At 58.0% G+C, this 12,570-nt stretch overlaps 2 protein-coding genes across 2 annotated transcripts; both read left to right on the top strand.

Annotated features, from left to right (window-relative positions):
* Positions 1-74: 74 nt before the first annotated feature.
* On the top strand, positions 75-170 carry LDBPK_271710 (glycosomal phosphoenolpyruvate carboxykinase, putative; the record flags this gene model as incomplete). The annotated part of the gene is made up of 1 exon (XM_003861974.1): positions 75-170. One exon carries the CDS (start codon positions 75-77, stop codon positions 168-170), a length of 96 nt encoding a protein of 31 aa, XP_003862022.1.
* Positions 171-3,081: 2,911 nt separating this feature from the next.
* LDBPK_271700 (protein kinase-like protein) lies at positions 3,082-8,310 on the top strand (the record flags this gene model as incomplete). Its single annotated transcript, XM_003861973.1, has 1 exon — positions 3,082-8,310. One exon carries the CDS (start codon positions 3,082-3,084, stop codon positions 8,308-8,310), a length of 5,229 nt encoding a protein of 1,742 aa, XP_003862021.1.
* Positions 8,311-12,570: the final 4,260 nt, after the last annotated feature.

Genomic DNA, 12,570 nt, shown 5'->3' with positions numbered 1-12,570 from the left:
CGCAGCTGCTGGACCCGCGCAAGGCGTGGAAGGATGTGAAGGCGTTCAACGAGACGACGAAGGAGCTGGTGGCGATGTTCCAGGCGAGCTTCCAGAAGCGCTTTGCGGCGAAGGCGAGCGAGGCGCTGAAGTCTGCCGTGCCGAAGTACGTGGAGACGGCTCATCTGTAGGGACGATGTGTCGTCTCGGATGAGGTGTCTGTTTGTGTGTGTGATGTCGGCGACTTGTTCGTCGTGAGTTTTAGTGCGCGACTGATCGCTGCGAGGAGCTCTGTCCGCCGACTGTGATTGCGAGGGTGACAGACAGCGGCGTGCTCGACGATGGGTCGGCAGCGAAGGGGAAGCCCTACCGTTGTGCGCGAGGTCTAAAGTCGGGAGGGGTTCGGAAGAACAGCGACACGAAGTCGGTACTAGTCTGCGGTGATGGGTGAGTTGGCGGTGTGCTCTCTCCCAGAGGTCATGGGCGTGTGAGTTCGGCTTACTGCTTGCTTGGCGCATTAGGGGCGCGCTCTGCGTGTTGGCTGTTCTGGGGAAAAGGAAGACGACTTTGTGCATCTTTTTATTATGTTAATCCGCGCATGGCTTCTTTTGGATGTGCAAGTGCTATTTCACGACCCGCAGGGAGCACCGTCACCAGCGCCTCTCTCTGTGCTTTTCTTTTATTTTTCTGACATCCATGTCGACGTCGTTTGTGCTTGCGTATCACGGAAGGTGCGATGCCACGGCTTCTGTCCGCTCTTCATGAATGGCAGCTGCCAAGTTTTTTTTTTTGTTGCTGTCTTGAGTTTTCCCGCTCGCCCGCCCCTCAACCCCTCGATCCCCGCTCTTTCCGTCCTCCCCACATCGCCAACCAAGCCATGCAAGACACATACACACACACACAAACAGCACACATGCACGTCCACAGGTGGACCAACTACTAAACAAACCCCAAAACGACATGCTTACGTTCATCTCTTTTCTACGTTCGGTTCTCATGTTTTTTTTTTTTGTCCGCTCAGCCGCTTGCTAGTCTTGTGTGTGCGTCTTCTCCGAGTGCTGCGTCATGCAGCACGGGGATCTCTCTTTGTTTTCCGTCACTATTACCATCCAGTATTATCTGTCGTTTTCTTGTTTTTTTTTTTCGCATATGCGTGTGCCTATTTTTCTGTTGCTGTTACTGCCTTCTGCACTTGGAAAAAGAAAAAAGAAATGCTGCTCTCACTCTCGCCCTCTCTAAGTTGACAGTTGAATGTCTCCCCCGTCTTCTTCTTTGTCTTCGCCCTTCCTCTCACTTTATTCCGGTACTTCTTCCCCTCTACCCGTCGTCTCCTCCGTATCTGTAGCTTGAACGTTCTCGTTGCTTCAGCGCACCCCCTTCCGCTTCCTCTGCCCGTTTGCTGGGGTGCGACTGTGTGCGTTTGTGGGCACCTTCATAAAAACACACACGGAACAGTAAGGAGCCCATAATTCGCCGCCACTCTCACCACTCTACAGACACACACACACACACACACAAACACACATGCCCTTACCCCCCAAAATATATGATCGGTTGCTTGTTTCGTTTTCCCCCTTCCTCTCATCGCTCTTGTTCTCTTCATTGCAGCTGTTTTATCTTATTTTTATTTTTGCTAGCCGCTCTTCTTATGCTGGCGAGATATCTATTTCGTGTTTAGTACGGACTTCATCCTTGTGTCCTTCGCCCCATCCCCCATCCCTCATTCTCTCTCTCTGCGCGCGTGCGTGTGTGTGTGTGTGTGTGTGTGCCCGTATCAACGCAAAATGCAGCAACTAAAAAGGCATCAAAGCAGCGCATCCCTCCCTCCTCTCCCTCCTTCTCCTTCTTCTCCCAACTAAGCACACACACACACACACACACGCACACGCACACGACGCAAGCGGATGGTGAGAGCAGACGAAGGGAAATAATATTCGACGGCGGAAAAGAAAGCGGCCGTCAGGCAAAGCACGATGACCGCATAGAAGAAAGAAAGCAAAACAAATACGAGCATAACGCATACACACGCGAGCACGTAACAGTCCAGCTCCGCGGAAGGTAGAACAGTACGGGCACGGGAAAATATGATGGATGCTCGACCGATTATTTCGAATAACTCAAGGTGCGTCATCCATACAGCCACACACACACACACACACACACACGCATATACATAAAACAGCAAAGGAAATACCAGCACTGCGAACTGCTGGTTCTCTCTTACTCGATAGGCGTGATGCACGAGAAGAAGATGTCGCTCTTAGCGCTTTTTCTTTCTACCTGTCTCTCACGCCACAGCACTTGCTACACGGTACACAGAGGGATGTAAAAGGGATTCGACAGCCGGGCGCACACACACGCGCACACGCACCGAAGGAGCGAGAGTGCTAGAGAGGCGGCGAAAGATACGCGAGTGTGGCTGTAGCCGCCTCTCTAGCGCTCTCGGTTTTATCGCCCGCGTGCTTTCCGTTGTGCTCCCTCACTGCTGGTGCAAATGGGCGTATCCCTCTTTTTCTCTCTGTGGTGTGGTTTGGTGCGTTTCACGTGTGCGTATGTGTGTGTGTATGTGTGTATGTGTGTGTCTGTACCGTCACGTGAAAGAGCGCAGGCGCCTCGCGCGCAGAAGACACACACACACACACACCCACCCACATACACATACACACACTTAGACACTCTCCGTGCTGCCCTGCAAAGTGTGGAAGGGCGTCTTCCCGCTTCATGCACGCACGCATTCACTTCTGCGCTTCCTTGTTCTCTTCTTTCCCCGCTTGTCTACCGACTTGGACTGACGCATACTCTTCAACTACTTCTTGCGTCTCCTTCCCCCGTGCACCTCTTTCTCTTGCCGACACTGGCGAAGGGAGAGAAGTATTGAGGAGCACACAGCCACAAAAGCGGTGTATAAGATTTCTTTTTGTGTTTTGCTTCGTTTAGCTGGAGGGGTGAGGACGACGTCTCTGACAGCGGTGCCCGTTCCTTTGAATTGGTTTGCAGCGTCGCCCCTGACCCGCTCCTTTCGCTCTGTGAGCGTGTTCCCTTCTTCAGCTCAAGCTTAGACGCCACTCTCTCCCCTATCCCCCCCCCCCAAGACGAAGGAGGATGACGTCACGAGGGGAGCATATTAGACTCGATAAGGGGGCACTGGTGAAGAACCACTACGAGGTCGTCACCTCCATCGGCGCGGGCAACTTTTCGAAGGTGTACCGCGTCATTGACCTGCAGTTGCCAGTAAAAGATCAGCGACGTAATCCACTGGCGATGAAGGTGATCAAGAAGGAGTACAGCAGCGATGCCAAGTACGAGAAGCAGATGCTGATTGTGCTGCACGAGCACGACAAGAGCCGCAGCGCGCGTGTGTCGAAGATGTACGAGTGCTTCGTTTGGCAGGAGTGCCCCGTGTTCATTATGCCGTTGCACGGACCATGTCTGCGAAGTCGCCGCCTCGGCGTCAACCGCGGCGTCGTCACGTACGAGAAGCTGCTCGAGTTTAGCTACGACTTGCTGGAGACGATGGCCTTTGTGCACTTCCAGTGCCATATGGTGCACACCGACCTCAAGCCGGAGAACATCCTCATCGCCGACAGAAACGTCGCCGACAACTCGATGGGCGACGAATGGGTTGTCTGTGACTTTGGGAGTGCGTCACTCTGGCGTATGGACAAGCTAGACTCAGACCTCATCTCCACGCGTCCGTACCGCGCACCGGAGGTGCTGCTCGGCAACAAGTGGCACTACGCTGCCGACATGTGGAGTATAGGCTGCATCCTCTACGAGGTTGCCGTCGGCCACCGCCTGTTCGAAAGCCGTGATGACCTGACTCACTTGCACATGATGGACCGCCGCATTGGGCGCTTGCCGGAGGCCTTCGCGAAACATTCCAAGTACTCGAGCAAGTACTTCAATTCGCGAGGCGACTTCCTGTCCACCCCAGACGCTATTCGCTTTTCCAAGTGTCGGCTGACGCCAATACGCGAAATGTTCAAAGAGGACCGTGAGTTTCTTCACTTGCTCAAGGGGCTCCTCACATACAACCCAGATGAGCGCATGACAGCACCCGAGGCGCTGGCTTTGCCCATCTTCGATAGGGTCCGCGTCGCTCGCAAGGAGCGACAGCGACGGGCGGACGCGGCTGCCGAGGAATGTCGACAGTGCCACCACTCACCCGGAGCTGTGGTTCCCGGAGACGGCAAGGGCCTGCGGCTTACGGGCCACATCGACCACAACACGCTCGAACACATCATAGCCGACGCGAAGAACGGCTGCACCTCGCACAGGCGCCACCACCACCAAAATCACACGAAGGATGAAACGAGCGGCAACAACATGGCGGATAGCCGCTTAGAGGCCGCTACAAATGCAGAGACCACCCCCGCTCCAGGACCAGCAGCAGCGTCGCCAGCCGTCGGCTCCTCGCCGCAGCTTGACAGGCAGGCGTCTGCTGGCACTCCCAGGGACACCGCAGCCATGACGACTACCGCCACCACGTCAGCTGCTTCGGCAACAGCCGAGAATACGAACAGCTTCGCTGCCCCTAATGTCTCTGCACCGTCCGCGGCGTCGCTGAGTAAAAAGCGGGCTTCCAAGGCGGCCAAAGTTCGCGGGCGGGCCGCCAGCGTGCCCGTAGTGCAAGGTTGCAGCAGCCATCACAGCGGGAGTCCGTTGTCGAGAGTGGCGGTGGTGACCAAGGAGGTGCCGCACCAACGCCCGTGCGTGAACAGCCACCACTCCACCTCCACACGGAGCTCGGCGCTCGTGCCGCAGCTTGCTCTCCACCGCTTCAAGACGTCAACCCTAGCTTCCGACCATGACGCAGCACCGCTGCCGTCGAAGAGCGGGCAGCGCGGCAGCGGGCGGTCAGGTGGGAAGCTCTCGGGTCGCTCCGTGTCTCCGGGGAGCAAAAACCGTAGAAGTACACCACACAAGGATACCAGCTGCGGTTTACAGCACGGCTGTGGCAGCAGTGCAGCGGGCGATGGCGGCACCCAACTGAATGCGTCGAGTCCGCTGAAGAGCCCCCATCAGCGTCTTCAGCTCCGCTCCGGTGCTGCCAAAAGACCAAATCGCACGCCGTCACGCTCGTCAGCCACGCCGTACCGCCTGCTGGAAACTCTCTCTCCGGCCATCACGCGATCACCGAGGATGCTGTTGAAGGCGTCATCGGCGGCTGGGCCGTCTCTGGGTCACAGCATCTGCATCTCAGACATCATCGCCACGCCGCCGAAGCAGGCGTTTCGTGCCGGAGCACTGCGGAGCAGTTCCGCCGCTGGCCGCTCTCCTCGCAACCCTGCCACGGCGCTTGGCTCCAGGTCGCACAATAGCGTTACCAAGGAGGGTGAGGCAGGTATGGTGACCACCTCGCCGCTCGGGCCGTCTGTGGCGGCGCCGAAAGCACTTCCTCTGCCGGCGGCGGCGACAGGGACGAAGACTCCGCGCCAGCAGTCGCTGTCTCCCGACGCGCCTCTAGGTTCTCAGTCGCCCCTCCAGCGCGGCGTCACGGCGGTGTGCAAGGACATGCAAACAAAGTCGCTTGTTGTGCGAGGCAGCCCGGATGTCGATGACAAGTTTGTCGATGTCGGCGATGCAACCAAAGGCCGCAGCCAAAAGGCTACTAGCGATGATGCTGGCGACGAGGGCGACCATGGCCTCAAGCAGGTGGGATCGCCGCTGGCGACTTCGCTGGCCGTTATGGGGGATGATAATCCCGACAAGGTCGGCGACGGCAACGACGATGATGACGACTCTTCGCTTGCGTCACCGAACGCGCAGCTCAGGGACTCCGTTGCGTCGCCGACAAGCGAGAACTGCCTCGGCAGCTTGTACAACTCAGATGGCAGTCCCCGCGCCACTGACTACCGCAGTCCCGCGCGCTGCCGCCCGCCCGTGGAGACATCGACGGGCGACACGTCTGGGGTATCGTCGCCTGTCATGATGAGCAGGTCAAACGCGCGGTTGAGCATTTCAAGCAGCGAATGGCGAGGTGTGGAGGTGGCACCAGGGGTGACCCTCGCTACGGCGACGGTGAAGAGAGGGCAGCGAAGCTTCGCCGCTGCTCTTGCGACACCTCTGCCGCCGTCCCAGCACAATCCCCGGGCGTCACAGCTGAGCGAAGTGTTCTACAGTCCACGCGAGCTTTCGCCCTCTGCGCGGTCGCCGTCGTCTCTCACGGGCCCACGATCCACCACAGCGGGCTCTGTCGCGTCCCCGCCTGCCGTGCAAACTGTTGAATCAGACGAGAATCCCCATGAGCTATTCAGCACCGTCCCCCTCTCGCGCGCGCAGCTGAGCAGAGCGAACAGCTGCAGCGGCTCCTTCGGTGTCACGCGCAACGCTGCACCGGCGTCCACAGTGGATTCGCGGTCTCACATGGCGCCTCCATCAACGTGCACCACATCTGCTGTCGGCAGGTCAGCGCGTGAGTTACCGACTGCGAGAACCTCAGTGTCAGCGACGACAGTGTCGACGCCGGCCGCGCCAACGCACGTGTGCCAGGCGTCCTCCTCAGCAAGCCAGCTTGCCATGGTGACGGCGTCGGTGGGCCGGCTCAAGTCGGTGCCGCTGCCCGACGTCTCTGACGTGCGGGGCTCCGCATCACCACCACCACCATCCGTGACAGCATCGCGGCGCGCCGCGACCAAGCCGGGGCCGGCACCCGTAGCGGCAACGTCCGCGCCGGCACCTGCGTGCCCATCACTTGAAGAATCGACCCCTGTGGCACCCATGAACTCCATGGCAATGTCGCGACTACCTGCCGCTCTCACTCGCTCCCGCGAGCTGTCACTTTCCCAGGATAAAGGGTGCCTTGCAAACCCCGACACTATCGCGAGTCCGCCACTGTTGGCGGCGGCGGCGGCCACCCCATCGACCGGAGCCGCGGGTGCCGCAGCGGTGCTCCATTCGTCGCCGCATCTCCCCTACCAGCCGACCCACGGCCTTGTGCACCCCTCCGGCAGCAACAGCCACGTTCTGTCGGAGACGAAGGCAGAGGAGGCGAATTGCAAAACTGAATCGCAGCCGCCGGGCCTGCACATGCCATGGAGGTCTCTGCTGCTGCCGGACCACTCACCTACTTGTGTGTCATCGCCGCTGCCGGCCATTGCCGCCGCTGCACCAGCAACCGTGACGCCTACTTTCACGCTGCCTAATAAGGTTCATGGGGCAGGCGAACGGCACGAGGCTTCGACTCGCAACAGCGGCAGGATCAAGGTGAAGTCTCTGAGCGTGCAGCACCCCCGCACATCACCTGGTCCGTCGCCGCGACCCCCGCCCTCGTCGTCGAGCACCAACATCTCTTTCGATGTGGCTGCGGGGGCAAAGTGTTCCGGCTCGACCACGGCTAACTTCACCAACGCTGGCACCACCAGTCGTCTGAACAGCAACTTCAACAATGGCGGGCCCAAGAAGTTGGGCACCGCCACGTCGCATTACCCGGCTGCCACCTCGGGCTCGTCTATGAGCACCTCTTTTCAGGCTGTGTCGCTGTCGCCGCGCAACGCGACTGTACCAGGGGCAGCAAACACCAACTCGCTGCGCTCATCGACGAATGGCGTGAGTGCAGGGCCTGTGCGCAGTCCGCATAGCAGCGCCTCTGCGACTACGTCGCCAAAGATATCAGCGATGTACCAGCGCACCGACTCTCCCCGTGGCATCCCGCCAGCGCTGATGACCACCGGCTTGCCCATCAGCGCGATCGGCGGGGAAGTAATGCCGATTGTGACGGTGCCGCTGCCGGCGCAACCGCACTACCAGCCGCCTTCACAGGCGCAGCAGCAGCCATCGACAGCGGTGGCGAGCACTGGCGCGGGCCCGAGCAAGTCGTCCATTTCTATAGTACCACGCCACATGCGGTCGGGAGTAGCGTCAACGCGCAGCTCAATACATCGGCAGCCATTGGGCACGCCTGTAGCGTCCACTCCCCGTCCGAAGGCTTCAGACTCGACTGCGGCATCAGCGAGCCTCAAGACGAACGCGGCTGCCATCTCATTGCCGAAGCAAGCCTGTAAGACGAGCTCTGGTACCTTGAACACGGTCAGCTCGCGCGGCAGCACGGCCAACGCGCCTGTGAATACGATTGGCGCGGATGCCTTGACTCGGCCTACAGCTTCGCAGCTCAAGCACCGCCGCGACGCCCGCACTCTGAGGCGCATTATTGTTCCTCGGCCCTCGACGTCCTCCCTCTCCCAAGCCAGCCGTGCGGCGTCGTCGTCGTCGCCGGGTGCCGAGGACAGCGGCGAGCAGACCCGCGACACCTCCGATAACTCACATATTTTAAAGCAGTACGACAGGGACCTGTCGTCGTGCTCTTCTACGACGCCGATACCGCTACCCTAGACGCGTTTAGGGGACGCCCTCCGCCCTCGCCTTTTCTCTCCCGCCATAAAGGCATCACGCGTTCCACCGTGTGGCGAACACGGCGGATCAGCCGACCGGCTAAGTGCTTCCCATCTTTTCGGTTTCAGCTCTCTCTCTTTGGCCCTCTTCCCATTTCCTCGGCCTTTCTGGAGCGCTCAGGACGAAATAGACAAGACATGCACGAAGCGGAAGAGGCCAATATGCAAGGCTGCTGCTACGCCGTACTCTCCCGCCTGCGTGTTTCGCCATGTATGTGAGTTCGACTGGTGTGTGTGTTTTTTCTTTTTCGTTTTTGTTCTCGCTTTACTATTCTGCTTGCCCGTCACAGTACGGGTTTTGTCTTTTGCTGGGTTCTACCTTTTTCTTCTTTGCGCCTCGGCGGCGTATGCGCGCGCGCGTGTGTGTGTGTGGGGGGGTCGATGTCGTTGTTATTGTGATCGTTGCCGCGACTAATGGGCGCGTGTGTGCCTCCCCCTTGTTTACATACCCACACGGTTGGGGCGGGTCTCGATTTTGTTGCCCATCACATGCATCGTCTTCGCCGGCACATATTTTTCGTTTTGTTGTTCTAAAGGTGAGCTCTCTCTGGATTCTAGCTTCCTACGCTTCTTTCCGTGCTGCCTCTTCACTGGGTGCCACGTTCCTCTGCTGCGTCCGAGCCTCTCCCCTCTCCCACCTGTCTTGTCGGTCTTGGTTAGATGTTTGTGTCTTCATGTGTGTGTTGGTATGTGCTCGTCGGCCCTTCGCCTATCTGAACTCCCTTTTCCCGCGTTTCGCTTCCATTGCATTGCGAAAATGTTTTATTATTATTTCGTATACTGCACAGCGTTATCAAGGCCCCTCCTCCTCCCTTGTGTGTTTTTGTCTGGGTTTCTTCTTCTTTTCTTCTTGCTGCTTGTCGTTGACGATAGCGGAGGTGTTGCCTCGTGTGATTTATCTTTTCATTTCAGTTTCCATGCCCGTTTCCCTCACTGACTCGCACGCACGCACGCTCTCTACATCTCGCTCTTGCTTGTTGATCTCCGATCGACAAGCGCGTTTCTCTGTTCCTCCCGCTCTCTATCTCTTTGTGTGTGCGTGTGTATATGGTGGTTGACCCACTCGATGGCGATGACGCTGCTGACGTTGAGTGAAGGCGACGGGCTCCTTTCTCTCTGCTGCTTTTCTTTTTTTGCCGTTCATCGCACTGCCGGTGAGTGTTTAATGATGGCGAAACGGTCCACCATGCGATGACGGTGATGGTGAAGTGTCGATGCCTTCGCATGAGTGCACGGGCATGCGTGCATGCAAGCGAAGTTAACGAGGGATTGGCCGAGAGGGGGGAGAGGGGTTTCAGAACCACAGCGAAGGAGAGAGGAGGGAGACTCGAAAATTCCTTAAGCGACCTGACGTGCTGTTCGTTGTCCTTCTCTCACTTTTCGCGCCCGCTTCTCCTTTTACATTTGGGTGGGGCATTCGGCCGACGCGGTTGTCCGCGTGCGCCCACGCTTGCCCACTGTGTATAGATGACCACCACCACTACCACCACTACCACTACCACCGGGGCGACACAAAAATTTTTACGAAGTCGAAACAAGCGCGCATCCATAGCCGCTGTATCTCATCCCTTCACCCCTTTCCTGTTTGCATTCCTGTCTCTTCTCCTTTCTGCCACGCTCTGTGGAAAAGACCAAAGGCTTTGTGTGTGTCTGTCTCACGCAGCACCACCATGCATCTCGCCTCGTGGTCTTTTTTGAATATATCTTTTCCTCTGCGCGTCTGCCTCTCTCTCTCTGTAGTCCTGGAGGACGGGGTAACACCCCAGTGCGTGGTATCCTCAGGGCCCAGTACACCCCGATTCTGTGGGGAGGCTGAGCAGAGCCTCTCCCTCTTACCCCTGCCAGCGCCGCTCCACTTCTGGTGATGACAAGGTCAAGCACCCGCGACGTGGGGAGGTCAGAGCGATACATTGCTGCGGATGTCGGCGGGCAGGCCCTGAATGATGTTGCGTCGGAGCGACCTGCAACAGTGAACACGCTTGTGCCATCCACATGATGGACAACGTGTTCGCGTGACTCGAGCGTGTATCTCACCCCGGCCCTCACACTGCCAACTGGTGGGGGAGCCTGCGCCCCCCTCCCCCCCTCCCCCAAGGGGGCGGCACCACGCGATGAGGGCTTTGTGACAGGGGGCCAGCTGTGTGTGTGTGTGTGCAGAGTGTGACTGATCTTGTATGGCAGGAGAAGGGGAGGGGAGGGGGCACACGTTAGACACAAGCGACAGCAGAAGCAGCAGCAGCAGGAGGAGCTGCACGTGTGCGCGCCGTCTTCCGGCCCCTGAATGAGGGCGGGGCGTAGGGGGAGAGAAAAAAATGTTTTTGTTTTACACGTCTTCTTCGCTTTTTTTTCCACGTTCATTTTGGCGCCTGCCACGCCGCGGCGCGTGTGTTTGTCACTTGTAGGCGGTGTTCACGCACACGTTTGTGTGACCGCCGCGGCGCTCGCTTTTATATTTATGGTTGCAAATACTTGTTTTTGCTTTTTTTCGGTTCAGGTCTTTTTCGCTTCCATGGATGCCTTGACTCTTGTGCGTATCTTGTGGTTTCACGGAGCAGCTGCTGAGTCCGCTCCTAGTCCGCCTGCTTGTGCCCGTCTGCCGCTCACCTCTCGTCGCTTCTTCGTTTGGTATGATGCGCTTGTAGGGAAGTGAGGTGCTGATATCGTCTAGGGAGAGGGATGCACGGTGATGGACATGTGCGCCGAGCGAGGAAAAAGACTCCATGGTGGCGCTTGTGGTGGGAAGGACACGGAAAGCAGGCAAGTCTCACTGGACGCTTTCGCGGTCACTTCCTTTTTTTCTTTACTTCCGAAATTCCTCTTTCGCGGTGCTCGTGTTTTGGGTACTCTTCGTGTACTGGTGTGTTGCACTCTTTCTCTTTCTCCTTAGATGTCACGCTTTCCGAGCAAAACAGATGCCCATCCGCGCATACCCTCCCGCACCTCCTCCTCCGGCCGCTCTCTCTCTCACACACACACACAGACATACATACTAAAAAAGAAAGATACACACACCAACAAAGAGAGAGAGCACCACGCGGGAGCGAGTGGATGGGGCTCCGCCGCCCCTGTCCCGCTCACTGCGCACCAGTACTCGAGAAGAAAACGAGCGAGAACACCGCCTCTTGCCTTGCTGGTACGCGCAGTAGCGGGAAGGAATGTGGTTGGAGCGGGACGAGGCGATCAAAACGACTTGGGGGCTCGTGTGACCATGGAGAGGCAGCGACTGCGGTCTATGCTCCATGTCGCTTGACAGAACGACGAACGCAGAAAAGGGAGCAAGAGAGAAAGCAGCTCGAGGGGCGCAGCACCGCGGCCCCGCTTCTTTGCCATCTCGGAGCCCTCGACTGTGTGTTTCTCTATGTGCCCGCGTATGTCGCTATGCCTCATCCTCACGCTAAAAAAAAAAATATCGTTTCGCTGTTGAACCGTCTGCACACCCACTGCCTCTCTTCCTCTCCGCTCTTTGCCGTCTATATCGCAACCACGCCTTTTGACCCCGCCCTCTCGCACTTGATGCTGCCTCGAAGTAGATATCCTTGGCAAAGAAAGTTACTTGCGCACTTCTTCTCTCCGTCTTTCTGTGACGTCGCATCATTAACGCATGCGCACCATTCCATCATCGACACACGGTTAGCTGTCGGTCGAGGTGGGGGTGTCAAGTCGACTCGCCGTCCCGGCGTGTCTGCAAGGTGTGCTTGGGTGTATGTGAGCGTACGTGAAAGGGATTTTTTTTTCTTGTTGCTTGGTGACCTTGTCACCAAACCCCTGAATCACTCGCTGCGGAGAAAAGAAGATGGGTGCATCAGAGCCTTGCGTCATATATGTCATCTGTTCACTACGCCGCATCGGCTACGGCAGACCTCGCGGCATTCGCGTACCAGGGGCGATCGCTGCCGACGCGCAGGTACGCGGGAGCGTTGATTTCAGAGATCTCCGGTGATGTGCCGTCACTACCACCGGCGCAGCGCGAACGTCGGGTACAACCGTCCAGCCCCGCTATAGCATCACCGGTACACGCCCCTACGCTTCTCACGCACTCGACCGCTGCGTTGCACGGTCGAGGTCACGCACCGCCTTACAGCTCCCCGATCCGCGTATCCACAAAAATCTTCGGCGATGGACGCCATGTAGCACCTCCGTCGAACCGACATACCGCATGGCTGCATTCACCCCGCATTGCCCCAGCGAGTGCGCTCGACGC

Source organism: Leishmania donovani, chromosome 27 (assembly GCF_000227135.1).
Source record: "Leishmania donovani BPK282A1 complete genome, chromosome 27".
Taxonomy (NCBI): Eukaryota; Euglenozoa; class Kinetoplastea; order Trypanosomatida; family Trypanosomatidae; genus Leishmania; species Leishmania donovani.
This window is presented reverse-complemented; position numbering and strand designations above follow the sequence as displayed.